At 60.2% G+C, this 26,120-nt stretch overlaps 2 protein-coding genes across 8 annotated transcripts in view; both read right to left on the bottom strand.

The window, feature by feature from the left end:
- Window positions 1-831: 831 nt before the first annotated feature.
- LOC135192207 (la-related protein 6-like) lies at window positions 832-9,853 on the bottom strand. Its single transcript, XM_064175179.1, has 4 exons — window positions 9,670-9,853; window positions 9,367-9,525; window positions 8,913-9,123; window positions 832-2,204 (listed from the first exon to the last, which is right to left on the bottom strand). Exons 2-4 carry the CDS (start codon window positions 9,522-9,524, stop codon window positions 1,362-1,364), a joined length of 1,212 nt encoding a protein of 403 aa, XP_064031249.1. The 5' UTR covers window position 9,525; window positions 9,670-9,853; the 3' UTR covers window positions 832-1,361.
- A 4,205-nt stretch (window positions 9,854-14,058) lies between these two features.
- Window positions 14,059-26,120, bottom strand: part of RFX2 (regulatory factor X2) — a 57,056-nt gene continuing 44,994 nt past the window's right edge. For all 7 annotated transcript variants that reach the window (XM_064175129.1, XM_064175130.1, XM_064175127.1 and 4 more), the window contains 9 exons: window positions 25,413-25,531; window positions 23,506-23,618; window positions 22,275-22,426; window positions 21,330-21,427; window positions 20,202-20,351; window positions 18,873-19,081; window positions 16,520-16,673; window positions 15,137-15,179; window positions 14,059-15,029 (listed from right to left, as the gene is read on the bottom strand). In XM_064175129.1, the coding sequence (XP_064031199.1) occupies window positions 14,929-15,029; window positions 15,137-15,179; window positions 16,520-16,673; window positions 18,873-19,081; window positions 20,202-20,351; window positions 21,330-21,427; window positions 22,275-22,426; window positions 23,506-23,618; window positions 25,413-25,531 (1,139 nt within the window). In that variant the 3' untranslated portion in view covers window positions 14,059-14,928. The remainder of the gene's footprint in view (window positions 15,030-15,136; window positions 15,180-16,519; window positions 16,674-18,872; window positions 19,082-20,201; window positions 20,352-21,329; window positions 21,428-22,274; window positions 22,427-23,505; window positions 23,619-25,412; window positions 25,532-26,120) is intronic.

Genomic DNA, 26,120 nt, shown 5'->3' on the forward strand with positions numbered 1-26,120 from the left:
GGCTCCTCGAGGACATCCTCAGCCTTGAAGCTGAGGTGAAACCCCTCGAGCAGGAGCCCCAAGTGCTGAGGGGGGATGTGGAGAGGGAGCTGCCACCACCCCAACCTGAGGAGTCAAAAAAGAAGAGGAAGGGGAGGAGGAGGAGGAAGAGGAAGGGGCAGAGAGCTTCACTACAGCCCCCCCGGAAGCGCAGGACCCTGAGGACCACCACCAGGGGGACAGAAAGCAGGGATTAGAGGCACAGGAATGGCAGGAGAGAGGAGGGGGAAGTCAAGGGGGGCTTCGCAGGGGTAGGGGCTGGGCAGTTTGGTTTGTACCTTGCCTCTTCTTTCCATTAAAAGTGGTTTCTGCAGCACTGCTCCGTGTCTGGTGGGACGGGAGGGAGCATGGAGGGCACCAGCAAAGGGCTCCCCAGAGCTGCCAAAGCCCTGCTGAACCTCACAGCAGAGCTGGGGAGCCACAGAAGGCACCGAGCCCCATCAGGGCCAGATCATTGCTAGCCATCAAGGCAGGCAGTGGAGACATGGTGGACCCAACCCCCCCTCCTTTGACCCCCCCCCCCCCCCATCCTCTCCAGCAGGGACAGGGCAGGCTGCAAACCCTTCCAAGCCTCCAGACAGCCCCACCCGTCCTCAGCTCTCACCACACTCAGCTCCACAGCCTAGCTTTGCCTTCTCGCAGCAGCCAAAGAGCCCCAAAGCCCCCCGGGCAATGGCCAGGGAGGGAGCTGCAGGCCAGGCAGGGACCCTCCTCCTTAGCCTGCACCTTGGGCAGCCTCAGCACCAGCAGCAGGAGTGGAAGAAGAAACAAAAGCCTGCCCTGGCCAGAAGGTGCCTGAGAGCTTCATCTCTTTATTGGCCATTTCCCAGCCCAGCTCCACAACCTGGGGTCGATGCAGCCCCCGGATCCTTGGGGAAGCAGCAGCTGCAGGGTGAGCGTCGGGGCAGTGCCCCAGTGCCAGGGCTTGTGGGGCCGAGCCCCTTCCTTAGGACAGTCCCAGTGCCACTGCTGAGGCGGTGGGAACCTCTCTGGCTCCCCCCGGGGCAAGGCTGCGGCTCGCTCGCCAGGACGCGGTGCAGCTCCCGGTGCCTGATGCTGCTCAGCGCCCCCTGCTCGCTGCCTTGCCCCCAAAACAGTCCTGTCCCCGGAGCAGCTGCATCATCGCCACCACCACCCACAGCATTCAGGGCCACAGAGAATTATTCTGCTCGAGGAGGAAAGCAAAAAGGAAACCAAGAAAGAAAGAAACCCAAATCGCCAAACCCAGCCGCAAAGGAGCCTCAGCGCCGCCGGCCGAGCCCTCCGCTCCCGAAGCTGCCTTAGAAGCCCTCGGTGCCGTCGGAGCCGATGTGCTCGGGTGCCTACTTGACTGCCGGGGGTTTGCCAGGAGCAGGTTTGGCCTCGGGAAGGGAGTGGCTGCTCCAAGGTGCCCAAACGCTGCCCCCATTGCCCCAGCCGCAGCCGGAGCCGCTGCCGGTGCCCAACCCCGTCCAGAGCGGAGGGAAGACTTCGCTGCTGAAGAGCGATCCGGTGAAGCCGCTGCCGAAGCTGCTGGGCTTGAAATCATCCCCAGGCCAGGTGGGTGCTGGGGGGTCCTTGCTCAGGACGGGGGGTGACAGCTGCAGGGTGCTGTCTGACTCCAGGGAGCCGCTGCTGCCATAGGCGGAGGTCGCGTCCGCTGCTGGCATCTTCCAGCCCAGCTGCTCCTCCTCTGACGTCTCCCTCTCGGCTCCAGGTTTCTTCTTGAAGCCTTTCCCGCAGAGCTGGACCACTCTGATGCTCTGCCCGCCCGGGTAGCTGCGGGGGGCGAGGTCCTGGAAGGCTCTGCGGGCGCTCTCCAGGCTCTCGTACTCCACCAGGGCGCAGCACTTGCTCAGCAGCTCGGGGAAGCGCTGGGAGAGCTTCCGCACGTCGGAGGGCGGCTTGCGGCCCGGCCGCAGGATGCGGATGGAGGCGATGGGGCCGAAGGGGGTGAACACCCTGGTGATGGTCTCCAGGAACCTCCTCTGGAACAGCGGCAGCATGCCCTGCTCCTGGGGCAGCAGATCCCAGGCCAGCAGCAGTTTGCTAGGGGGGATGCTCAGCAGGGACTCCGGGACGGGGATCCGGCGCCTGACTTTGGTGCCTGCCTCGTTCACCTCCAGCAGCTCCGAGAAGCGGAGGGCATAGAGCCTGAGCCGCCAGTCCCGGGTCAGGTACTTCACCTGCGGGAGAGAGAGGGGCCACAGAGTCGCCCTTGAGTCTCCCCAGGCAGGGACCACCCTAAATCCACCATCCAGGCTGCAATCCAGTAAGTTGAAGTCATAGCAAAGCAACATCCTCCTTCCTTGTCAGCATCTCTGGGCTTTGCAGGAGAGGGTCCCCAGTGCCCCTTGGGCACTGTGGAGCTTCCCTGTAGGTCGCAGCACACAGAGCCCAGCTCTGCACCGCCAGCTCCTCGCCAGCACAGACAGCCTGAGCAGAGCCCAACTCCTCACTGCCAGCTCCTCACCAGCACACAGACAGCCCGAGCAGAGCCCAACTCTGCACCGCCAGCTCCTCGCCAGCACAGACAGCCCGAGCAGAGCCCAACTCAGCACTGCCAGCTCCTCACCACCACACAGACAGCCTGAGCAGAGCCCAACTCGGCACTGCCAGCTCCTCACCAGCACACAGACAGCCTGAGCAGAGCCCAACTCGGCACTGCCAGCTCCTCACCAGCACACAGAGCCCAGCTCTGCACCGCCAGCTCCTCGCCAGCACAGACAGCCCGAGCAGAGCCCAGCTCTGCACTGCCAGCTCCTCACCAGCACACAGACAGCCCGAGCAGAGCCCAACTCTGCACCGCCAGTTCCTCACCAGCACCCAGAGTCCAGCTCCGCACCGCCAGCTCCTCACCAGCACACAGAGCCCAGCTCCGCACCGCCAGCTCCTCACCAGCACCTAGAGCCCAGCTCTGCACTGCCAGCTCCTCACCAGCACACAGACAGCCTGAGCAGAGCCCAACTCCTCACTGCCAGCTCCTCACCAGCACACAGACAGCCTGAGCAGAGCCCAACTCCTCACTGCCAGCTCCTCACCAGCACCCAGAGTCCAGCTCCGCACCGCCAGCTCCTCACCAGCACCTAGAGCCCAGCTCTGCACTGCCAGCTCCTCACCAGCACACAGACAGCCTGAGCAGAGCCAAACTCGACACTGCCAGCTCCTCACCAGCACCCAGAGCCCAACTCCTCACTGCCAGCTCCTCACCAGCACCTAGAGCCCAGCTCTGCACTGCCAGCTCCTCACCAGCACACAGACAGCCTGAGCAGAGCCCAACTCCTCACTGCCAGCTCCTCACCAGCACACAGACAGCCTGAGCAGAGCCAAACTCGACACTGCCAGCTCCTCACCAGCACCCAGAGCCCAACTCTGCACTGCCAGCTCCTCACCAGCACACAGACAGCCTGAGCAGAGCCCAACTCCTCACTGCCAGCTCCTCACCAGCACACAGACAGCCTGAGCAGAGCCAAACTCGACACTGCCAGCTCCTCACCAGCACCCAGAGCCCAACTCCGCACTGCCAGCTCCTCACCAGCACACAGACAGCCTGAGCAGAGCCCAACTCCTCACTGCCAGCTCCTCACCAGCACACAGACAGCCTGAGCAGAGCCAAACTCGACACTGCCAGCTCCTCACCAGCACCCAGAGCCCAACTCCGCACTGCCAGCTCCTCACCAGCACACAGACAGCCTGAGCAGAGCCCAACTCCTCACTGCCAGCTCCTCACCAGCACACAGACAGCCTGAGCAGAGCCAAACTCGACACAGCCAGCTCCTCACCAGCACCCAGAGCCCAACTCCGCACTGCCAGCTCCTCACCAGCACACAGACAGCCTGAGCAGAGCCCAGCTCCTCACTGCCAGCTCCTCACCAGCACCCAGAGCCCAACTCTGCACCGCCAGCTCCTCACCAGCACCCAGAGCCCAACTCTGCACTGCCAGCTCCTCACCAGCACCCAGAGCCCAGCTCCTCACTGCCAGCTCCTCACCAGCACCCAGAGCCCAACTCTGCACTGCCAGCTCCTCACCAGCACCCAGAGCCCAGCTCTGCACTGCCAGCTCCTCACCAGCACCCAGAGCCCAGCTCTGCACTGCCAGCTCCTCACCAGCACCCAGAGCCCAGCTCTGCACTGCCAGCTCCTCACCAGCACCCAGAGCCCAACTCTGCACTGCCAGCTCCTCACCAGCACCCAGAGCCCAGCTCTGCACTGCCAGCTCCTCACCAGCACCCAGAGCCCAGCTCTGCACTGCCAGCTCCTCACCAGCACCCAGAGCCCAACTCTGCACTGCCAGCTCCTCACCAGCACACAGACAGCCTGAGCAGAGCCCAACTCCTCACTGCCAGCTCCTCACCAGCACCCAGAGCCCAGCTCCGCACTGCCAGCTCCTCACCAGCACCCAGACAGCCTGAGCAGAGCCCAGCTCCTCACTGCCAGCTCCTCACCAGCACCCAGAGCCCAGCTCTGCACTGCCAGCTCCTCACCAGCACACAGACAGCCTGAGCAGAGCCCAGCTCCTCACTGCCAGCTCCTCACCAGCACCCAGAGCCCAGCTCCTCACTGCCAGCTCCTCACCAGCACCCAGAGCCCAACTCCGCACTGCCAGCTCCTCGCCAACACCCAGAGCCCAGCTCTGCACCGCCAGCTCCTCACCACCACACAGACAGCCTGAGCAGAGCCCTGCTCCGCACCGCCAGCTCCTCGCCAGCACACAGAGCCCAGCTCCGCACTGCCAGCTCCTCACCAGCACCCAGAGCCCAGCTCCGCACTGCCAGCTCCTCACCAGCACCCAGAGCCCAGCTCCGCACTGCCAGCTCCTCACCAGCACCCAGAGCCCAACTCTGCACTGCCAGCTCCTCACCAGCACCCAGAGCCCAACTCTGCACTGCCAGCTCCTCACCAGCACCCAGAGCCCAACTCTGCACTGCCAGCTCCTCGCCAGCACCCAGAGCCCAGCTCTGCACTGCCAGCTCCTCACCAGCACCCAGAGCCCAACTCTGCACTGCCAGCTCCTCGCCAGCACACAGAGCCCAACTCTGCACTGCCAGCTCCTCACCAGCACAGACAGCCTGAGCAGAGCCCAACTCAGCACTGCCAGCTCCTCACCAGCACAGACAGCCTGAGCAGAGCCCAACTCCTCACTGCCAGCTCCTCACCAGCACAGACAGCCTGAGCAGAGCCCAACTCCTCACTGCCAGCTCCTCACCAGCACAGACAGCCTGAGCAGAGCCCAACTCCTCACTGCCAGCTCCTCACCAGCACCCAGAGCCCAACTCCGCACTGCCAGCTCCTCACCAGCACACAGACAGCCTGAGCAGAGCCAAACTCGACACTGCCAGCTCCTCACCAGCACCCAGAGCCCAACTCCGCACTGCCAGCTCCTCACCAGCACACAGACAGCCTGAGCAGAGCCCAACTCCTCACTGCCAGCTCCTCACCAGCACACAGACAGCCTGAGCAGAGCCAAACTCGACACTGCCAGCTCCTCACCAGCACCCAGAGCCCAACTCCGCACTGCCAGCTCCTCACCAGCACACAGACAGCCTGAGCAGAGCCCAGCTCCTCACTGCCAGCTCCTCACCAGCACCCAGAGCCCAACTCCGCACCGCCAGCTCCTCACCAGCACCCAGAGCCCAACTCTGCACTGCCAGCTCCTCACCAGCACCCAGAGCCCAGCTCCTCACTGCCCGCTCCTCACCAGCACCCAGAGCCCAACTCTGCACTGCCAGCTCCTCACCAGCACCCAGAGCCCAACTCTGCACTGCCAGCTCCTCACCAGCACCCAGAGCCCAGCTCTGCACTGCCAGCTCCTCACCAGCACCCAGAGCCCAGCTCTGCACTGCCAGCTCCTCACCAGCACCCAGAGCCCAACTCTGCACTGCCAGCTCCTCACCAGCACCCAGAGCCCAACTCTGCACTGCCAGCTCCTCACCAGCACCCAGAGCCCAGCTCTGCACTGCCAGCTCCTCACCAGCACCCAGAGCCCAACTCTGCACTGCCAGCTCCTCACCAGCACCCAGAGCCCAGCTCTGCACTGCCAGCTCCTCACCAGCACCCAGAGCCCAGCTCTGCACTGCCAGCTCCTCACCAGCACCCAGAGCCCAACTCTGCACTGCCAGCTCCTCACCAGCACCCAGAGCCCAACTCTGCACTGCCAGCTCCTCACCAGCACCCAGAGCCCAGCTCTGCACTGCCAGCTCCTCACCAGCACCCAGAGCCCAGCTCTGCACTGCCAGCTCCTCACCCGCACACAGACAGCCTGAGCAGAGCCCAACTCCTCACTGCCAGCTCCTCACCAGCACCCAGAGCCCAGCTCCGCACTGCCAGCTCCTCACCAGCACCCAGACAGCCTGAGCAGAGCCCAGCTCCTCACTGCCAGCTCCTCACCAGCACCCAGAGCCCAGCTCTGCACTGCCAGCTCCTCACCAGCACACAGACAGCCTGAGCAGAGCCCAGCTCCTCACTGCCAGCTCCTCACCAGCACCCAGAGCCCAGCTCCTCACTGCCAGCTCCTCACCAGCACCCAGAGCCCAACTCCTCACTGCCAGCTCCTCGCCAACACCCAGAGCCCAGCTCTGCACCGCCAGCTCCTCACCACCACACAGACAGCCTGAGCAGAGCCCTGCTCCGCACCGCCAGCTCCTCGCCAGCACACAGAGCCCAGCTCCGCACTGCCAGCTCCTCACCAGCACCCAGAGCCCAGCTCCGCACTGCCAGCTCCTCACCAGCACCCAGAGCCCAGCTCCGCACTGCCAGCTCCTCACCAGCACCCAGAGCCCAACTCTGCACTGCCAGCTCCTCGCCAGCACCCAGAGCCCAGCTCTGCACTGCCAGCTCCTCACCAGCACCCAGAGCCCAACTCTGCACTGCCAGCTCCTCGCCAGCACACAGAGCCCAACTCTGCACTGCCAGCTCCTCACCAGCACAGACAGCCTGAGCAGAGCCCAACTCAGCACTGCCAGCTCCTCACCAGCACAGACAGCCTGAGCAGAGCCCAACTCCTCACTGCCAGCTCCTCACCAGCACAGACAGCCTGAGCAGAGCCCAACTCCTCACTGCCAGCTCCTCACCAGCACCCAGAGCCCAGCTCTGCACTGCCAGCTCCTCACCAGCACACAGACAGCCTGAGCAGAGCCCAACTCCTCACTGCCAGCTCCTCACCAGCACACAGACAGCCTGAGCAGAGCCAAACTCGACACTGCCAGCTCCTCACCAGCACCCAGAGCCCAACTCCGCACTGCCAGCTCCTCACCAGCACACAGACAGCCTGAGCAGAGCCCAGCTCCTCACTGCCAGCTCCTCACCAGCACCCAGAGCCCAACTCTGCACCGCCAGCTCCTCACCAGCACCCAGAGCCCAACTCTGCACTGCCAGCTCCTCACCAGCACCCAGAGCCCAGCTCCTCACTGCCAGCTCCTCACCAGCACCCAGAGCCCAACTCTGCACTGCCAGCTCCTCACCAGCACCCAGAGCCCAACTCTGCACTGCCAGCTCCTCACCAGCACCCAGAGCCCAGCTCTGCACTGCCAGCTCCTCACCAGCACCCAGAGCCCAGCTCTGCACTGCCAGCTCCTCACCAGCACCCAGAGCCCAACTCTGCACTGCCAGCTCCTCACCAGCACCCAGAGCCCAACTCTGCACTGCCAGCTCCTCACCAGCACCCAGAGCCCAGCTCTGCACTGCCAGCTCCTCACCAGCACCCAGAGCCCAACTCTGCACTGCCAGCTCCTCACCAGCACCCAGAGCCCAGCTCTGCACTGCCAGCTCCTCACCAGCACCCAGAGCCCAGCTCTGCACTGCCAGCTCCTCACCAGCACCCAGAGCCCAACTCTGCACTGCCAGCTCCTCACCAGCACCCAGAGCCCAGCTCTGCACTGCCAGCTCCTCACCAGCACCCAGAGCCCAACTCTGCACTGCCAGCTCCTCACCAGCACCCAGAGCCCAACTCTGCACTGCCAGCTCCTCACCAGCACCCAGAGCCCAGCTCTGCACTGCCAGCTCCTCACCAGCACCCACAGCCCAGCTCTGCACTGCCAGCTCCTCACCAGCACACAGACAGCCTGAGCAGAGCCCAACTCCTCACTGCCAGCTCCTCACCAGCACCCAGAGCCCAACTCTGCACCGCCAGCTCCTCACCAGCACCCAGAGCCCAACTCTGCACTGCCAGCTCCTCACCAGCACCCAGAGCCCAGCTCCTCACTGCCAGCTCCTCACCAGCACCCAGAGCCCAACTCTGCACTGCCAGCTCCTCACCAGCACCCAGAGCCCAACTCTGCACTGCCAGCTCCTCACCAGCACCCAGAGCCCAGCTCTGCACTGCCAGCTCCTCACCAGCACCCAGAGCCCAGCTCTGCACTGCCAGCTCCTCACCAGCACCCAGAGCCCAACTCTGCACTGCCAGCTCCTCACCAGCACCCAGAGCCCAACTCTGCACTGCCAGCTCCTCACCAGCACCCAGAGCCCAGCTCTGCACTGCCAGCTCCTCACCAGCACCCAGAGCCCAGCTCTGCACTGCCAGCTCCTCACCAGCACCCAGAGCCCAACTCTGCACTGCCAGCTCCTCACCAGCACAGACAGCCTGAGCAGAGCCCAACTCAGCACTGCCAGCTCCTCACCAGCACAGACAGCCTGAGCAGAGCCCAACTCCTCACTGCCAGCTCCTCACCAGCACAGACAGCCTGAGCAGAGCCCAACTCCTCACTGCCAGCTCCTCACCAGCACCCAGAGCCCAACTCCGCACTGCCAGCTCCTCACCAGCACACAGACAGCCTGAGCAGAGCCCAACTCCTCACTGCCAGCTCCTCACCAGCACTCAGACAGCCTGAGCAGAGCCTGGACCTCCCCACGCACCCCAGCGGAGCGAGGCTCGCTCCCCACCCCCGCTGGCTCCCTACCTTCTTGAAGGAGGTCAGCAGCTTGATGCTGACGAATCCCATCTTGTTCTTCTGGATGTGTTTCAGGAGGAAAGCATCCTTGGCCAGGTTTTCGTCGGAGAGGTAGAACTCCACCTGGGACACAATCTTCCGCACCAGCTGCGGGTCGGTGGAGGAGTATTTGCCGTCCCCAGCCTCAGCTCCCGCCGCACAGCTCACGTCCCCGAAGCTCCTGGCAGGGCAGCAGGGGCACAGGAGTGAGTTGGTGGCTCCCGGGACGTGCAGCACTGCCTGAGGGCAGAGCCAGCGGTGCAGGCTTCCCGGGAGCCGTCAGCTTCGCCCTGCCTGCAGGGAGGCAGCAGCCTGCGCCCTGCGAGCGTGGCAGTGCCAGCGCCAGCCCACGGATCGGAACCCGTCCCAGGCAAGGGCCAAAGGCCGAGGCTCAGCTCCCACTCCCGTGCCTGCAGCCACGTACCCGCTGAAGCTCTGGAAGCTCTCCTGGCTGAGCAGGGCGAGCAGGCGGCTCCGTGCTGGGAGGAGATGCAGCGCCGGGACGGAGGGCACAGGTCTGCTGCCGCAGCCGGGCTGGGAAGGAAGCCCTAAGGCCACCTGAGAGCTTTGCGATGCCATCATCCTGCACGACACAGGAGGGGAAGGAGGTTGCTGGGACACTTTCTGACCACAGTCAGCTCCGGGGCAGAGCCCTGCTCTGGGCTGCGATCCCCAGCTCCAGCCCAGGGGGTGAAGGAGTGGATGCAGCTTGTGGCTGTGTCCTTACCTGCCAGGGGGGTGGAAAAACTCTGACTCTACATCCTGGAGACCTACGGGAGGAGGCTCCAAACTTCCTCACCTCCAAACTAAGGCTCCTAGAAGACAAAGTGAGGTGGGGAGGACAAAAAGGAGAAAGAAAAAGGGGAGGGAAAAGAAAAAGAAAGAAAGAGGGGAAAGGTCCCTGGGGCTCTGCAGGCTGCTGCTTTATAAGAGCAGCCACCCAGGAAGAGCTCCTGTGGGTGCTTATGCCCCACCCAGGCCCACCAGGTGAAACCAATCTGGGGGTTAAATGGTCCCAGCTGAGCCCTGGGAGCAGCCAGCAGACAGGGGCAGCAGTACCAGTACCCTGTGGTACCCCATGGGACAGTGAACTACTGCCATGAGGCATCTTGGTCTGTGCCTCAGCTTCTCTGTCTTGCACAGGGACAGTCACAGTCACACGGGGATGGAGGCTTCAGCCCAGGGCACTGTTTGGGCTCCTGGAGCTGCCAGAGTGACAGGCAAAGGTTGTTCTTCCTGCAGAAGGATCCTGCACCCCTATGAGAAGCAGCAGAAGAACCCCAAGAGTGGAGTGAAGCCCAGAGCAGGGCATGAGCCCCTCGAGAGGGGCTGAGGCTGTGGGGCAGGAGGCTCACAGCAGCAGTGGGAGATGAGGAAGGAGGGTTGGGGTGAAACTCAGCCCCACTGCTTGAGCCACAGAATCATTGGGGAAGACCTTTAAGATGTGGCAGCATCTCCTGTGTGGGCAGGCTGGTCCCTGGTGGCAGCTCTGCAGGTGTCCCCTGCCCCAAAGCTTCTACCCCAGCCATGCAGCACTGGTCCTGGTGAATGCCCAGGCTGGACCACACTGCCCAGCTCTGGCTCATCCTTTTGGCATGGGTCACAGAGTCTGTGCCAAACTGCCTCTGCAGGGCTCACACTCCTGGTTTCCCTGGGGTTGGTGCCCTTGGTGCCACCCCCACCCCCTGGCACCTCCCATCTTTCTTTGCTGCTTGGGAACTGTGTGATGGGAGGGAAGGAAAGTCCTGGGATGAGAGCAGCGGCCAAGAGTGGCTCAGCAGATGAAGAGGGAACAGCCATGGTCCCTGAGGGGTGGTGGCACTTGGTGGCAGGTGACAATGAGGACATCTCACCTGAATCCACAGTGGGAGACAGATCCACTGCCAGCCAGGACCCTGCAGGGCTTAACCCTCACCCAACACTCCCATTCCAGTTGTCTCTCAAGTGGAATCCCATAGAAACCACTTCTGGCCCACCCCTGGGTGCTCCTGCCCCACCTCTGGGTGCTCCTGCCCCTGGCAGGCAGCCCAGGGCCATGCAGGCAGCCTGGCTCTTGCTGTCCTCCACTGAGGTCCCATGGCCCAAGCCTGGCAGCTCCTGGTGCTGCCACCTCAGCCCCACAGGACCCTTGTGCCAGCAGCTATCAGGGGGTTGCTCATCTAGAGGAAGCCAGAGGTGAGCCAAAGCTTGGATGTGTCTGCCCTGGGGGAAGCAGCTCCATGGAGTGCTGGGGGACAAAGCTGCCCAGGAGCCAACAATCTGCCCTCATGGGCAACACCACCACTGGGCTCCTGGGGTGCATGAGGAAGAGTGTGGGCAGCAGGCCAGGGGAGGCCCAGGGGGTCAGGAGGCTGAAACTCCTCTGCTCTGCCCAGCCTGGATTGGTGCTTGGCATTGCCCTGACTCAGCTGCAGGACCTTGACCTTGGTCTTGTTGAACCTTCTGAGCTTGGCTTGTGCCCACCTCTGCAGCCTGCCCAGCTCCCTCTGGCTGGATCCTGCCCTCCAGCCTGGCTGCTGCAGCACACAGCTTGGTGTGGGCAGCAAACCTGCTGAGGCTGCACTCAGTGCCTCTGCCCATGGCACCCACAGAGATGTTGAACAAGACTGGGCTCTGCCTAGCACTGGCTCCAGTCCTGGCCTCACCAGTTCAGCAGACAGGGAACTACTGGAGAGAGTCCTACAGAGGCTCCAAAGCTGCTGAGGGGCATGGAGCAGCTTTGGGAGGTGGAAATGTCGAGAGCCCTGGGGCTGAGAGCCTGGGGAGGAGTATTTTGACCCCTAACAAACTCACAGCCTGGGGAGGAGCATTTTGACCCCTAACAAACTCACAGCCTGGGGAGGAGTATTTTGACCCCTAACAAACTCACAGCCTGGGGAGGAGCATTTTGACCCCTAACAAACTCACAGCCTGGGGAGGAGTATTTTGACCCCTAAGAAGCTCACAGCCTGGGGAGGAGCATTTTGACCCCTAACAAACTCACAGCCTGGGGAGGAGCATTTTGACCCCTAACAAACTCACAGCCTGGGGAGGAGCATTTTGACCCCTAACAAACTCACAGCCTGGGGAGGAGTATTTTAACCCCTAACAAACTCACAGCCTGGGGAGGAGTATTTTGACCCCTAACAAACTCAGCCTGGGGAGGAGCATTTTGACCCCTAAGAAACTCACAGCCTGGGGAGGAGCATTTTGACCCCTAACAAACTCAGCCTGGGGAGGAGCATTTTAACCCCTAACAAACTCACAGCCTGAGGAGGAGTATTTTGACCCCTATCAAACTCACAGAATCCACCTTGGAAGAGACCTTTGAGCTCCTCGAGTCCAACCTATCACCTAAACCTCATTAACTAACCCCTGGCACTCAGTGCCTGATGCAGCCTCCTCTTAAACCTCTCCAGGGATGTGGCTTATTGCACTCTCTTGTGCTGCTTCTGCCTTCCTGCAGCTCCTTAGCCAACACTTCTTGAACTGGAGTGTCCTTGGGCAGATCCTGCCTCTGCCCCCGAGGCTGCAGCCTCCACCTGAGCTCCTGGGGAGAAGAAAAGGGACCACAACGACTGGGCTACAGGCCTGAGCACTGGGGACACGTTTATTGCTGTTCAGGTGTAGCTCAGAGCTGTGTGCACATTTGAGGTGGTGAGGAGGGAGGCTCGGAAGGGGTCGGTGCTTATCCAGGCTGCTGCAGAGCTCCAGAGCATCTCGGCTGCCGCATCCGCGGCGGGCAGCAGGTGGCCAGGTTGGCTTGGCAGCAGCTGCACAGAGGAGCCAAGGCAGCAGCTGAAGTTCAGATGGCACTGGGTGGGGGGCAGGGGAGGTTCAGACTCGGTTGGGGTCAGCTGGATGTGTAGGGTGAGCTCTGACCCGGGGGTGGGACACACACACACACACACACACACGACTCACGGTGGTTATTTACAGGGAACTCCAGCTCCAGCTTCCTCCCTTGGCTCCTGCTGCTTGGATAGGAGACACCGACAGACAGACATCAACCCTGACAGACAACAGCACGGGCAGGGAGGGGGCAGGAGGTGCCACTACACACACACACACAACTGTCTTTACCTTGCCATTAGCTACATGGAAGTGTCCCAGCTACCTCAGTACCATTTGCAGGGGTCTCTCATGCCCGATCTGCCCTGGAGACCCCCAGAGAAACTCACCCCAAATACTGCATCATTAGACAGCAGAAGGACAAGAAAAGCTCTTTCTGCCCCAGCCTTTATTCACAGAGACATCTCTGCCCAGGCCCTTTGCTTCTGCACCTTCCACCCCTCCTTCCTCTGCCTCAGACCCCGCAGGGCATGGAGAGCAAACTCGCAGCCAGGGCAGAACTCTGCCAGCTCAGCCTCACAGCAGCCACCACCACTGTCAGGAGGCTGTGGGAGAAGGTGAGGACATAGCCCTGAGCACAGCCTGGCCTGGGACAGCCTCCCCCTGCTGCCTGCTCAGAGCCTGGGCCGTGCTGGGGGGGAGCGGGCACCTCGCCCACCCTAAGGCACTGCAGTCACAGCCTGGCACCGGGCGCAGCCCCGCGGGCAGCTGCTGCCACCTGCAGCCTTTCAGCAGGACACCGAGCCAGGGCTGGACAGATCCCAGGGCACAGGACCAGCTCCCCTCCGCCTGGGCACTCTGCTGAGGACGGGGCTGGCCATGGGCATCAGGGGGCACTGCCAGCAGCTGCTGCTTCCCCAGGGTCCTTTGGTATCTTCAGCTGGCCTGAGAGTGGCCCAGCAGCTGCTGGGGGGCAGCGATGGGGCAGCAGGGGAGGCACTGGGGAGGGTGGGAGCTGTGCTCAGGGAGCCCTAGAGCACGGAGGTGTCACTCCCAGCCTCACAGGTGTCACCTGGGGCACACACATGTCACACACACAGGTGTCACCTGGGGCACACACATGTCACACACCCACACACACAGTGTCACTCCCAGACTCACAGGTGTCACCTGGGGCACACACATGTCACACACCCACACACACAGTGTCACTCCCAGACTCACAGGTGTCACCTGGGGCACACACATGTCACTCCCAGACACAGAAGTGTCACTCTCAGACTCACAGGTGTCACCTGGGGCACACACATGTCACTCCCAGACACAGAAGTGTCACTCCCAGCCTCACAGGTGTCACCTGGGGCACACACATGTCACTCCCAGACACAGAAGTGTCACTCCCAGACTCACAGGTGTCACCTGGGGCACACACATGTCACTCCCAGACACAGAAGTGTCACTCCCAGCCTCACAGGTGTCACCTGGAGCACACAGATGTCACTCCCAGACACAGAGGTGTCACTCCCAGCCTCACAGGTGTCACCTGGGGCACACACATGTCACACACACAGGTGTCACCTGGGGCACACACAGGTCACTCCCAGACTCACAGCTGCCCCACTCTGCTGGGAGCAGGTGGATGTGCAGCCTGGAGCCCTCTCCCCAGCTGGGTACAAGAGCCTGCCCTGTGCTCCCTGACAGGAGTGACCTGGCAGGGTCCAAGCCAGGACAGGCTGTCTGGAGGGGCTGGGTCGGGGGGGGGTGGTGGGGAGCAGCTGTTTTGCTTCCTTCTTGGGCACTGCTTGGTTCAGGTTTGTATCACAGTGAAGTCTGACAGGTGGGGAAGGGACCCAAACCACCTTCCCTGGCCAAAAAAATAAAGCAGAAGCCTCCTTTGCCCACCTGGCCGAGGCAGGAGAGGAGCCCAGCCCTGCCAGGCAGGCACACCCACGCCTCGCCGGGCAGGGAGGAGGCTTCCCTCGCTGGGCAGCAGCTGCTGAACCTTCTCCCTCCAGCCGGGGGCCAGCAGGTGACCGAACTGCCCCTGGCTCGCCGCCTGCCTGGGCTCACCCCCGGAGCCCATCCTCGACCACGAGTAAACAGAAAGAGAAGCTAAGAGGCACTAACGACGCAGAGCCAGGAAGGCTGAGGCTTGGCACCATCCAGCCTGGCCCTGGATGTCCCCAGCCAGCCCCGGAGGAGCAGAGTCCCAGCGTCAGATCTCCTGCAGGGAGTGCCCAGGCTCCAGGCGCTCTCGCTTCACCAGCGGCTCCCCCCGCGGCTCCTCCACCTCGCTGCCCAGGGTACCGATGTCACCTGCAAGGGACGAGGCAGCAGTGCTGAGTGCAGGGCAAGAGCTGCTCGCCCCCAGCTGTTCCCCCCCCTCCCACGGCACCCACCCAGAGTGGCGGCAGAGGAGGTACCTTTGTCCAGCAGCGCTGGGGACAGCGATGTGAGGTCACCGAACTGGAAGAGAAAGGAGTGAGAGAGTCAGGGAGGCTCACTGCAGGCCAGCAAGTTGGCATCTGCTCGAAAGAAGCTGCCAGGTTCTGCTCAGTGGAGCCCAGGGACAGGACAAGGGGCAATGGGCACAAAGTGGAAGCCAGGAGGTGCCACCCGAAGGGGAGGAGAAACTCCTTTGGTGTGAAGGTGCTGGAGGCTTGGAGCAGGCTGCCCAGAGAGGTTGTGCAGAGCTTCCAACCCCACCCTGGCCATGGTGCTCCTGGGCAAGCTGCTGTGGGTGCCCTGCTGGGGCAGGGGGGGTGGACTGGGTGAGCTCCAGAGCTCCCTTCCCACTCCTCCATGCATCCCCAGAGCTCCCTTTCTACCCCTCCATACATCCCCAGAGCTCCCTTCCCACCCCTCCATGCACCTCCAGAACTCCCTTCCCACCCCTCCACGCATCCCCAGAGCTCCCTTTCCACCTCTCCATGCACCTCCAGAACTCCCTTCCCACCCCTCCATGCATCCCCAGAGTAGGCACTGATTCTGTGACTCTGATTCTGTGACTCTGTGATTTTGTGACTCTGTGATTTTGTGACTCTGTGACTCTGTGACTGTCACTCTGTGACTCTGACTGATTCTGTGACTCTGTAGCTCTGTGACTGTGACTGTAATTCTGTGACTCTGTGACTGACTTTGTGATTCTGTGATTCTGTGACTCTGTGACTCTGATTCTGTGACTCTGTAGCTCTGTGACTGTCACTCTGTGGCTCTGTGACTGTCACTCTATGACTCTGACTCTGTGATTCTGTGACTCTGTGGCTCTGTGACTGATTCTTTGACTGTGACTCTGTGACTGTGATTCTGACTCTGTGATTTTGTGACTCTGTGATTCTGTGACTCTGATTCTGACTCTGTGACCTGATTCTGACTCTGTGATTCTGTGACTCTGATTCTGACTCTGTGACTCTGATTCTGACTCTGTGACCTGATTCTGACTCTGTGGCTCTGTGACTGATTCTGACTCTGTGATTCTCTGATTCTGACTCTGTGGCTCTGTGACCTGATTCTGACTCTGTGATTCTCTGACTCTGACTCTGTGGCTCTGTGACTGTGATTCTGACTCTGTGATTCTGTGACTCTGACTCTGTGACCTGATTCTGACTCTGTGATTCTGTGACTCTGACTCTGTGACCTGATTCTGACTGTCTGACTCTGTGGCTCTGTGACTCTCTGACTCTGTGATGACCTCAGAGGGCTTTCCCAGCCTGGTTCGTTCGGTGATTCAGTAATCATTTCTGTCCTCCAGTCCTGCCTAGCTCAGGGCCTCAAACTGGCAGACAAAGGGTGTGGGGCAGCCTCACCTCTCCCATGACGGCGATAGGGGTCTCCCCGATGGCCTGTGCCACGCGGTGCTCCACCAGGTAGAACATGTACTCGTCGTAGAGCAGCCGGATCAGGTGGAAGGAGCCAAAGCTGGCAGCGCTGCGCAGGGTCAGGTCACGAATCACCATGGAGCTGGGAAGGGCAAAGGAAGCAAAATGAGGATTTGGGTTGTGTTTTTTTGGGTAAGTTGGTTCAAAGATGCTCAAAGGGTTGGAGGAGCTCTGCTATGAGGGCAGGCTGAGAGCAGAGCCCAAAGCAAGGGCGACCAGAGCAGGTCACACAGGAACACATCCAGATGGGGCTTTGAAATCCTCCAGAGGAGGAGACCTCACCTGGAGTCCTGGGTGCAGTTCTGGAGCCCTCAACACATGCAGGACATGGAAATGTTGGAGCCAGTCCAGAGGAGGCCACCAAGATGCTGAGAGGGCTGAAGCAGCTCTGCTCTGAGGACAGGCTGAGAGAGTTTGATCCCTTCCAACCCCACCCTGCTGGGACTTTTGCAGCCCAGGGTTCAGTGCAGCAAATCTCACTGCTACTGAGGGTTTGGGTTTTGCTTTCATGGAAAGTTGGATCAAAGATGCTCAGAGGGCTGCAGCAGCTCTGCTCTGAGGACAGGCTGAGAGAGTTGGGGCTCTGCAGCCTGGAGAAGGCTTGGAGGAGACCTTGGAGTGGCCTTCCAGTGTCTGAAGGGGGCTACAGGAGGGCTGGGGAGGGACTATTGACAAGGGCTTGGAATGAGAGGAGGAGGAGGAGGAATGGGTTTGAAGTGGCAGAGGGGAGATTGAAAGTGGATGTTGGGAAGAAGTTGTTTGCAGTGAGGGTGGTGAGAGACTGGCACAGGTTGAGGGTGGTGAGACACTGGCACAGGTTGCCCAGGGAGGTTGTGGAGCACAGAAGCTCAGAATTTCTTGCCTGGAAGGGTCCCAGAGCCCTGGCACAGGCTGCCCAGAGAGGTTGTGAGGTCTCCTTGTGTGGAGCCTTTCCAGGCCTGTCTGGATGTGTTCCTGTGTGCCCTGAGCTAGACTGCATGGCCCTGCTCTGGCAGAGGGGTTGGACTCAATGAGCTCTTTGGGTCCCTTCTAACCCCTGACATCCCGTGAGCCTGTGACCCTGTGACCTTGAGCAGCTGAGTCTAGCTGAGAGTCATCCCTGCCCTTGGCAGGGGCTGGGAGTAAATGATCTCTGAGGATCAATTCCACCCTGAGCCAGTCTAGGGTTCTGATGGGATGTTGTGAAGATGCTGTGGAACTCAGTGCTCTGCTCCTGCCTCTAACCCCTGACTACCAAAGCACTTCAAGAAGTGATGGAGTACGAAAGGATACAGCAGACACAATGTTGCCTCCTCTACCAGGGCAGAGCAGCAGCTCACCAAAGCTGCATGGGGGAGGGAACACCTTGGCCTTGGCTCCTCCAGCAAGCCCTAAGCACACAGTGTCACAGTGTCACAGTATCACCAAGGTTGGAAGAGACCTCACAGCTCATCAAGTCCAACCCTTTAGCACAGAGCTCAAGGCCAGACCATGGCACCAAGTGCCACGTCCAATCCTGCCTTGAACAGCTCCAGGGACGGCGACTCCACCACCTCCCCGGGCAGCCCATTCCAGTGGCCAATGACTCTCTCAGGGAAGAACTTTCTCCTCACCTCCAGCCTAAATCTCCCCTGGTGCAGCCTGAGGCTGTGTCCTCTTGTTCTGGTGCTGGCCACCTGAGAGAAGAGAGCAACCTCCCCCTGGCCACAACCTCCCCTCAGGTAGTTGCAGACAGCAATGAGGTCTGCCCTGAGCCTCCTCTTCTCCAGGCTAACCAATCCCAGCTCCCTCAGCCTCTCCTCGTAGGGCTGTGCTCAAGGCCTCTCCCCAGCCTCGTTGCCCTTCTCTGGACACGCTCAAGCATCTCAATGTCCCTCCTAAACTGGAGGGCCCAGAACTGAACACAGCACTCAAGGTGTGGTCTAACCAGTGCAGAGTACAGGGGCAGAATGACCTCCCTGCTCCTGCTGGCCACACCATTCCTGATGCAGGCCAGGATGCCACTGGCTCTCTTGGCCACCTGGGCACACTGCTGGCTCATGTTCAGGCAGGTATCAATCAGCACCCCCAGATCCCTCTCTGTCTGGCTGCTCTCAGCCACTCTGACCCCAGCCTGTATCTCTGCATGGGGTTGCTGTGGCCAAAGTGCAGCACCCTGCACTTGGAGCTATTGAACTCCATCCCCTTGGGCTCTGCCCATCTGTGCAGGCGGTCAAGGTCCTGCTGCAGAGCCCTTCTGCCCTCCAACCCAGCCACATCTGCCCTAGTGCAGAAGCACCTGCAGGTGAGGAAGATGATGTACCTGTAGAATGACCACTTCAAGAGGAACTGCCTGGCTGCCTTGGGGAAGCTGGGGCTGCCCTCGTGCTGCTTCAGGACTTGAGTCACGACGTTGTCCAGCCAGCTGGCCCACTGGTCCAGAGAGCTCTGCTGCTGCAGGGTGAGCTTGAAATCCTGCTCCAGCTTCTGCACCATGCCTTCCTCACACTGGCACACCCACGAGGCTTGCTCCTGCTCAGGAGGAAGGGTTGACAGTGACTCCTGCCAAGCCTCTTGCATCCCAACCCAGGAATTTGACTGAAGTTGGAGTCTAGCAGAAGGGCTCCAGACCAGCTCTGAATCACAGAATGCATCAGGTTGGAAGGGACTCTCCAAGGGCTTCTTGTCCAAGCCCCCTGCAGTCAGCAGGGACACCTTCAACAAGAGCAGGATGCTCAAGGACACATTAATGTGACTCCTGTGAGGAGAGGCTGAGGGACCTGGGGCTTTTTGGTCTGGTGAAGAGGAGACTTAGAGAGGATCTGATCAATCCATGTTAAGATCTGAGGGCTGGGGTCAGGATGGGGGGGACACACTCTGCTCAGTCACACTCTGGGATAGGACAAGGGGTAATGAGCATAAACTACAGCACAGGAAGCTCCACCTCTACATGAGGAAGAACTTCTTGGCTGGAAGGGTCCCAGAGCCCTGGCACAGGCTGCCCAGAGAGGTTGTGGAGTCTCCTTGTGTGGAGCCTTTCCAGGCCTGTCTGGATGTGTTCCTGTGTGACCTGAGCTACATTGGATGGTCCTGCTCTGGCAGGGGGGTTGGACTGGATGATCTCTTTGGGTCCCTTCCAACCCCTGACATCCTGTGAGCCTGTGATCAAGTTTGACCTAGATTTAGACTGGATGTTAGGAAGGAGTTGTTGAGCATGAGGGTGGTGAGAGCCTGGCAGGGGTTGCCCAGGGAGGTGGTAGAAGCCTCATCCCTGGAGGTGTTTAAAGCCAGGCTGGCTGAAGCTGTGGGCAGCCTGCTCTAGTGTGAGGTGTCCCTGGGCATGGTGAGAGACTGGCACAGGTTGAGGGTGGTGAGACCCTGGCACAGGTTGCCCAGGGAGGTTGTGGAGCACAGAAGCACCCAATGGGATCAAAGATCCCATTGGGTGCTTCTGTGCTCCACAACCTCCCTGGAGGTGTTCAGCACCAGGTTGGATGAAGCTTTGAGCGACCTGTTCTAGTTGGAGGTGTTTTTGCCCATGGCAGAGGAGGTTGGAACTGGCTGAGCTTTGAGCTCCCTTCCATCCTAACCCATTCTCTGCTTCTGTGTAATGCAGCTGTGAGGGGAGCTGGGAGAAGAGCCCAGGAGCTACCTGGACGTTGGCGAAGTCGACGCGGTTGAGGTCGCTCAGCATCTGGTTGATCTGGGAGGTGTTCTGCAGCACTGCCCTGGCAGCCTGGGCCAGGTGGTTGAGGGAAGTGTATCTCCTCAGGGTCTGTGCAAAGGCACTCACCACTCCCACCTGCAACACAGGACACACCATCAGCAGCAGCTCAGCCAGCTGGGAATGCTCCTCCAAGCTGAGCTCAAGCGCTCAGGGCACAGCTCTGGCTGGGGAAACAAAAACCACTTTCAGAGCATCCACTCCAACCATTCTCTACCTCTGCCCAGGCTGGGGCTGAGTTGTGGCCCTCAGCACCACAGCTCTCTGCCTCTCTGAAACCCCCTCCAGGGATGGGGATTTAATCACCTCCCTCAGGAGCCTTTGAGGACTCTTTCAGTGAAGAAGTTTCTTCTCATCTCCAACCCAAACCTCCCCTGGTGCAACCTGAGGTCATTTCCTCTTGTTCCATCACCTGGTACTAGTGAGAAGAGCTCAACCCCCAGCTGGCTCTCAGGGAGCTGCAGGGAGCTATGAGATCTGCCTTCAGCCTCCTCTTCCCCAGGCTGCACACCCTCAGCTGCTCCTCCCCAGCCCTGTTCTCCAGACCCTTCCCAGCTTTGTTGCCATGCTCCAGCCCCTCGATGTCCTTGCACTGACCCCAGGATTCCAGCTGTGGCCTCGCCAGTGCTGAGGACAGGGGCAGGATCACTTCCCTGCTCCTGCTGCCTGCACCATTGCTGATCCAGCCCAGGCTGCTGGTGGCCTTCTTGGCCACCTGGATCACCCTCAGCTGCTGTCACTCAGCACCCCCAGGTCCTCTTCTGCTGGGCAGCTTTCCAGCCACTCTGCCCCAAGCCTGGAGCACTGCATGAGCTAAAGGTCCTTCCATCCTTCAGCCTCCTAAGCTGCTTTCAGAGCTGCTTCTTCAGCCTACACATTCCCAACTCCACCCCTCTGACATCATGACCTTCCCTTCTGATCTGGCTTGATGACACCACTCAAGTCCAGGCTAAGGTGGCCAAAGCCCAGCAGTGATCTCCAGTTCCTCTGGAGAGCTGCTCCATGCACACACAAGAGCCTCCAGAACCCAGCCCAGAGTCTGCTGCTGCTGCTTACCTTGATCTGCACAACCTGGGGAGGGAATTCACTCATGGCATTCATCAGCCACCCTTCCAGGCTCTTGGCAAAGTTCCTGATGGCTTGTGTCAGAGTGCCTGCAAAGAGGCTGCAGCGTTAGAAAGGCACCCAGGGACAGCACTGTCTAGCTTGGGGTCTGTTCTGGTTAGCTCTGGGCATGACTGAGCATGGAGAAATCAGCTGGGCCCAGAGATGTGCTCAAATGTTCCTTCTTCTCTAATGTTCTAACTTGAACTTTCCTTGCTTCTCTTCTGGTTACAGAATCTCACAATCCCAGCATGGTGGAGGGGTGGGAAGGGACCTCTGGAGCTCACCCCTGCCCCAGCTGCTGCAGCCCTCTCAGCATCTTTGGTCCAGCTTTCCATAAAAGCAAAACCCAAACCCTCAGTGGCAGTGAGATTTGCTGCACTGAACCCTGGGCTGTAAGTCCCAGCAGGGTGGGCTTGGAAGGGACCTCTGGAGATCATTCAGGGCCCTCTAGAGATCATCTAGAAACCTCTGGAGATCATCCAGGGACCTCTGGAGATCATCTAGAGGCCTCTGGAGATCATCCAGGGACCTCTAGAGATCATCTAGAGACCTCTGGAGATCATCCAGGGACCTCTAGAGATCATCTAGAGACCTCTGGAGATCATTCAGGGACCTCTGGAGCTCATCCAGTCAAACCCCCCCTACCCCAGCAGGGCACCCACAGCAGCTTGCCCAGCAGCACAATGCCCAGGGGGGGTTGTGCAGAGAAGGAGACTCCACAACCTCTCTGGGCAGCCTGCTGCAGGCCTCCAGCACCCTCACATCAAAGGAGTTTCTCCTCCTGTTGAGGTGCAACCTCCTGGGCACCCTTGTCCCATCACTGGGGCCTAGTGAGCAGAGTCTGACCCCATCCCCTTGCCCCCCCCACAGCCCCTTTAGCTGCAGGACACTCACTGGGCACTGGCCTGAGCACGTCTGGGATGAGGATCTCCACCAGAGCCTGGTACAAGATGTGGTCACAGCTTCTCATCCATTTCAGGACAGGTTCATACTTGCACAGAGCAATCAGCTTGTCTTTTGGGAGGCTGCCTTCGTGTTCTTCTTCACTGCAGGAGGAGGAGGAAGGAGGCAGTGTCAGCAGCAGCTTTGCCCTCAGTGCTTTCACTCTTTCCTAACCTCACTTGTCAGCAGAAGCTTCTTTCATTCACGTTTGAAAGGGACCTGAAAGCTTCCTTCAGAAGGGAACATCTGATCCTTTGGGCATGTCCTGACTCTGCAAGCACCTCTCCATGCATGGAGAGGATGTTTGACCTTTCTGACTACCATTCTCCCACCTCCTGGTGCTTGCTCTCCCTGCCTTCACCTCTCCTGCCTGCCACTGGCCTTGGGTGCCCTCCACACACTCGTGGTCATGTGTAGGTGGGTGCTGAGCTGCAGTAAAGTCACTTCAGCAAGCAAAAGCTTGGCTGGTCCCAAGAGAAGCAAAGTCCTAATGCACTGCCAGAGAAGACACTGCTCAGACACTGCTCTGGCAACTGGGAATTTGGAAGGGATTTTTCCATGCATTACATCAGGGAATCATGGAATGGATTGGGTTGGATAAGACCTTTCAGAGCATCCACCCCAACCATTCTCTGACCTCTGGCCCTCAGCACCACAGCTCTGCAGCTTTGAAACACAGAGAATCAGTCAGGGTTGGAAGGGACCACAAGGATCAGACAGTTCCAATCCCCCTGCCATGGGCAGGGACACCCTATCCTGGAGCAGGCTGCCCACAACCTGGCCTTAAACACCTCCAGGGACAGGGATTCAACCTCCCAGGGCAGCCTGGGCCAGTGCTTGAGAGCCTTTGAAGTGAAGGAGCTTCTTTTAATGCCCAACCTAAACCTTCCCTGGTGGAACCTGAGGCTCCTTACTGTCTTAGGGAGAAGAGACCAAGCACTGCCTTGCTCCAACCTCCTTTCAGAGAGCTGCAGATAATCAGAGCAGACTTCCTCAGAGGTCTGAACTTTGTGTGGTCATCCTGCTCTTAAAACACTCCTGACCCTCTCTGTAATGATTCTGCAGGAGTTAAATCCTCTAAGGTCTTCCAAAGCCTCAATATAACTCCTGGAGCTGAAAATCCTTCCTGGAGCTTTAGAATCCCATCCCAAAAGTGAAGCCTTTGGAGAGCACAGCAGCATACCTGGAAGGCAGAGCTGCAGAGGCCTCACTGGATGGTGGTTTAGGGTTCCAGAAGGATTGCCAGAGTTTCTCAATGTAATGGAACTGGAGGTTCATGACAACATCCAAAGTAGCCTGCCAAGAAAGAGCAAGGGCTGGTTAGCTGCTCTGCTGTCACCCTGCCACCTGGGCTGAGCAGAAATGTCCTCTGCTGCCACCCTGCCACCTGGGCTGAGCAGAAACGTCCTCTGCTGCCACCCTGCCACCTGGGCTCAGCAGAAATGCCCTCTGCTGCCACCCTGCCACCTGCGCTGAGCAGAAATGCCCTCTGCTGCCACCCTGCCACCTGGGCTGAGCAGAAATGTCCTCTGCTGCCACCCTGCCACCTGGGCTGAGCAGAAATGTCCTCTGCTGTCACCCTGCCACCTGGGCTCAGCAGAAATGCCCTCTGCTGCCACCCTGCCACCTGCGCTGAGCAGAAATGCCCTCTGCTGCCACCCTGCCACCTGGGCTGAGCAGAAATGCCCTCTGCTGCCACCCTGCCACCTGGGCTGAGCAGAAACGTCCTCTGCTGCCACCCTGCCACCTGGGCTGAGCAGAAACGTCCTCTGCTGCCACCCTGCCACCTGGGCTCAGCAGAAATGCCCTCTGCTGCCACCCTGCCACCTGGGCTCAGCAGAAATGCCCTCTGCTGCCACCCTGCCACCTGGGCTGAGCAGAAATGCCCTCTGCTGCCACCCTGCCACCTGGGCTCAGCAGAAATGCCCTCTGCTGCCACCCTGCCACCTGGGCTCAGCAGAAATGCCCTCTGCTGCCACCCTGCCACCTGGGCTCAGCAGAAATGCCCTCTGCTGCCACTGTGAGCAAACCATGGACAAGAAAAGGAGCAGAAAGGGCCTTGTCTTAGCAGAGAATCATCAAAAGGTTTCAGCTGGAAAGACCTCTAAGGTCATCCAGTTCAATCTTCAACCCAACACCTCCATGGCCACCAAACCACGGCCCCAAGTGCCATGGCCACAGGTTTCTTGAACACCACCAGGGATGGGGACTCCACCACCTCCCTGAGCAGCCTCTGCCAGTCCCTGACCACTCTTGCAGCAAAGAAATTCTTCCTCATCTCCAACCTAACCTTCCCCTAGTGCAATTTCAGGACGTTTCCTCTCCTGTCACCTGACTCTAGGGACAAGACACCAAGGCCCAGCTCACTCCAGCCCCCTGCTAATCAATGAGGCATAAAAGCAGGTCATAGGATGCCAACTGCCTTTGAGGGCAGCATCTGAGCTGTAACAGGCAGCTCATTGTGGTGATCAGAGAATCACAGAATCAGGCAGGTTGGAAGAGAGCTCCAAGCTCAAACAGCACAACCCAGCCCCCAGCCCTGCCCAGCCACCAGACCATGGCACTCAGTGCCCCAGCCAGGCTTGGCTTCAACACCTCCAGCCACAGCCACTCCACCACCTCCCTGGGCAGCCCATTCCAATGCCAATCACTCTCTGCCAGCAACTTCCTCCTCACATCCAGCCTCAACCTGCCCTGACACAGCTTCAGCCTGGGTCCCCTTCTTCTGGCCCTGGCTGCCTGGCAGCAGAGCCCAACCCCACCTGGCTACAGCCTCCCTGCAGGCAGCTGCAGGCAGCAATCAGCTCTGCCCTGAGCCTCCTCACATGCAGGCTGCACCCCCCCAGCTCCCTCAGCCTCTCCTCACAGGGCTGTGCTCCAGGCCCCTCCCCAGCCTTGCTGCCCTTCTCCAAACACCTTCCAGCACCTCAGCATCTCTCTGCAATTCAGGAGCCCAGAACTGGACACAGCACTGCAGGTGTGGCCTGAGCAGTGCTGAGCACAGGGACAGAAGAACCTCCCTTGTCCTGCTGCCCACACTGCTCCTGACACAGGCCCCCAGCAATTAACAAAGCAGTTAAAGGTCATCACCTCGCAGTGCCGCCTGTAGAGGAGCTGCAGAGTCTTCACATCGTTCAGGGTGACCTCCTCTTGCACCAGGACGTTCCCCAGATCAGGGGCTGGGAACTCAGGGAAGACATGGGTCACGTCTGGGAAACAAAAAGATGGGGAAGGATGGTGAGAGTTTGGAGCACTCAGGCAGGACTTGTGGTCGATGTGGATCACCTGCAGCAGCTGGACAGGTACTGCAGCCTTTGGAATGGAGATCCCAGCATGGAGGGGTGGGAAGGGATCTCTGGAGAGCATCCAGTCCAACTCCCCTGCTCCAGCAGGGCACCCACAGCAGCTTGCCCAGGAGCACAATGCCCGGGGGGGGTTGGAAGCTCTGCAGAGAAGGAGACTCCACAGCCTCTTTGGGCAGCCTGCTGCAGGCCTCCAGCACCCTCACACCAAAGGAGATTCTCCTCCTGTTCAGATGGAACCTCCTGGGTGCCAGTTTGTGCCCACTGCCCTTTGTCCTGTCCCTGGGCACCACTGAGCAGAGTCTGGCCCCATCCTCTTGCTCCTTTTGCTCTTGCTGAGCATTGCTCAGCTCCCCTCTGGGGCTGCTCTTCTGCAGGCTCTCAGCCCCAGGGCTCTCAGACTTTGCACCTCCCAGAGCAGCTTTGAGGCCTCTGTTGGCCTCTCTCCAGCAGCTTGAAGTGAGCAGCCCAGAACTGGAGGCAACACTGCAGATGT

This window comes from Pogoniulus pusillus, chromosome 41 (genome assembly GCF_015220805.1).
Source record: "Pogoniulus pusillus isolate bPogPus1 chromosome 41, bPogPus1.pri, whole genome shotgun sequence".
NCBI classification, from domain to species: Eukaryota; Metazoa; Chordata; class Aves; order Piciformes; family Lybiidae; genus Pogoniulus; species Pogoniulus pusillus.

What these genes read in the sequence shown, in the direction of transcription:
- LOC135192207 (XM_064175179.1), bottom strand. Translation starts at nt 9,524, where the DNA reads ATGATGGCATCGCAAAGCTCTCAGGTGGCCTTAGGGCTTCCTTCCCAG. An exon ending in AGCTTCCAGAGCTTCAGCGG is followed by an intron (nt 9,124 to 9,366) that starts GTACGTGGCTGC and finishes CTGCCCTGCCAG; the next exon opens with GAGCTTCGGGGACGTGAGCT. An exon ending in TGCTGACCTCCTTCAAGAAG is followed by an intron (nt 2,205 to 8,912) that starts GTAGGGAGCCAG and finishes TCTCTCCCGCAG; the next exon opens with GTGAAGTACCTGACCCGGGA.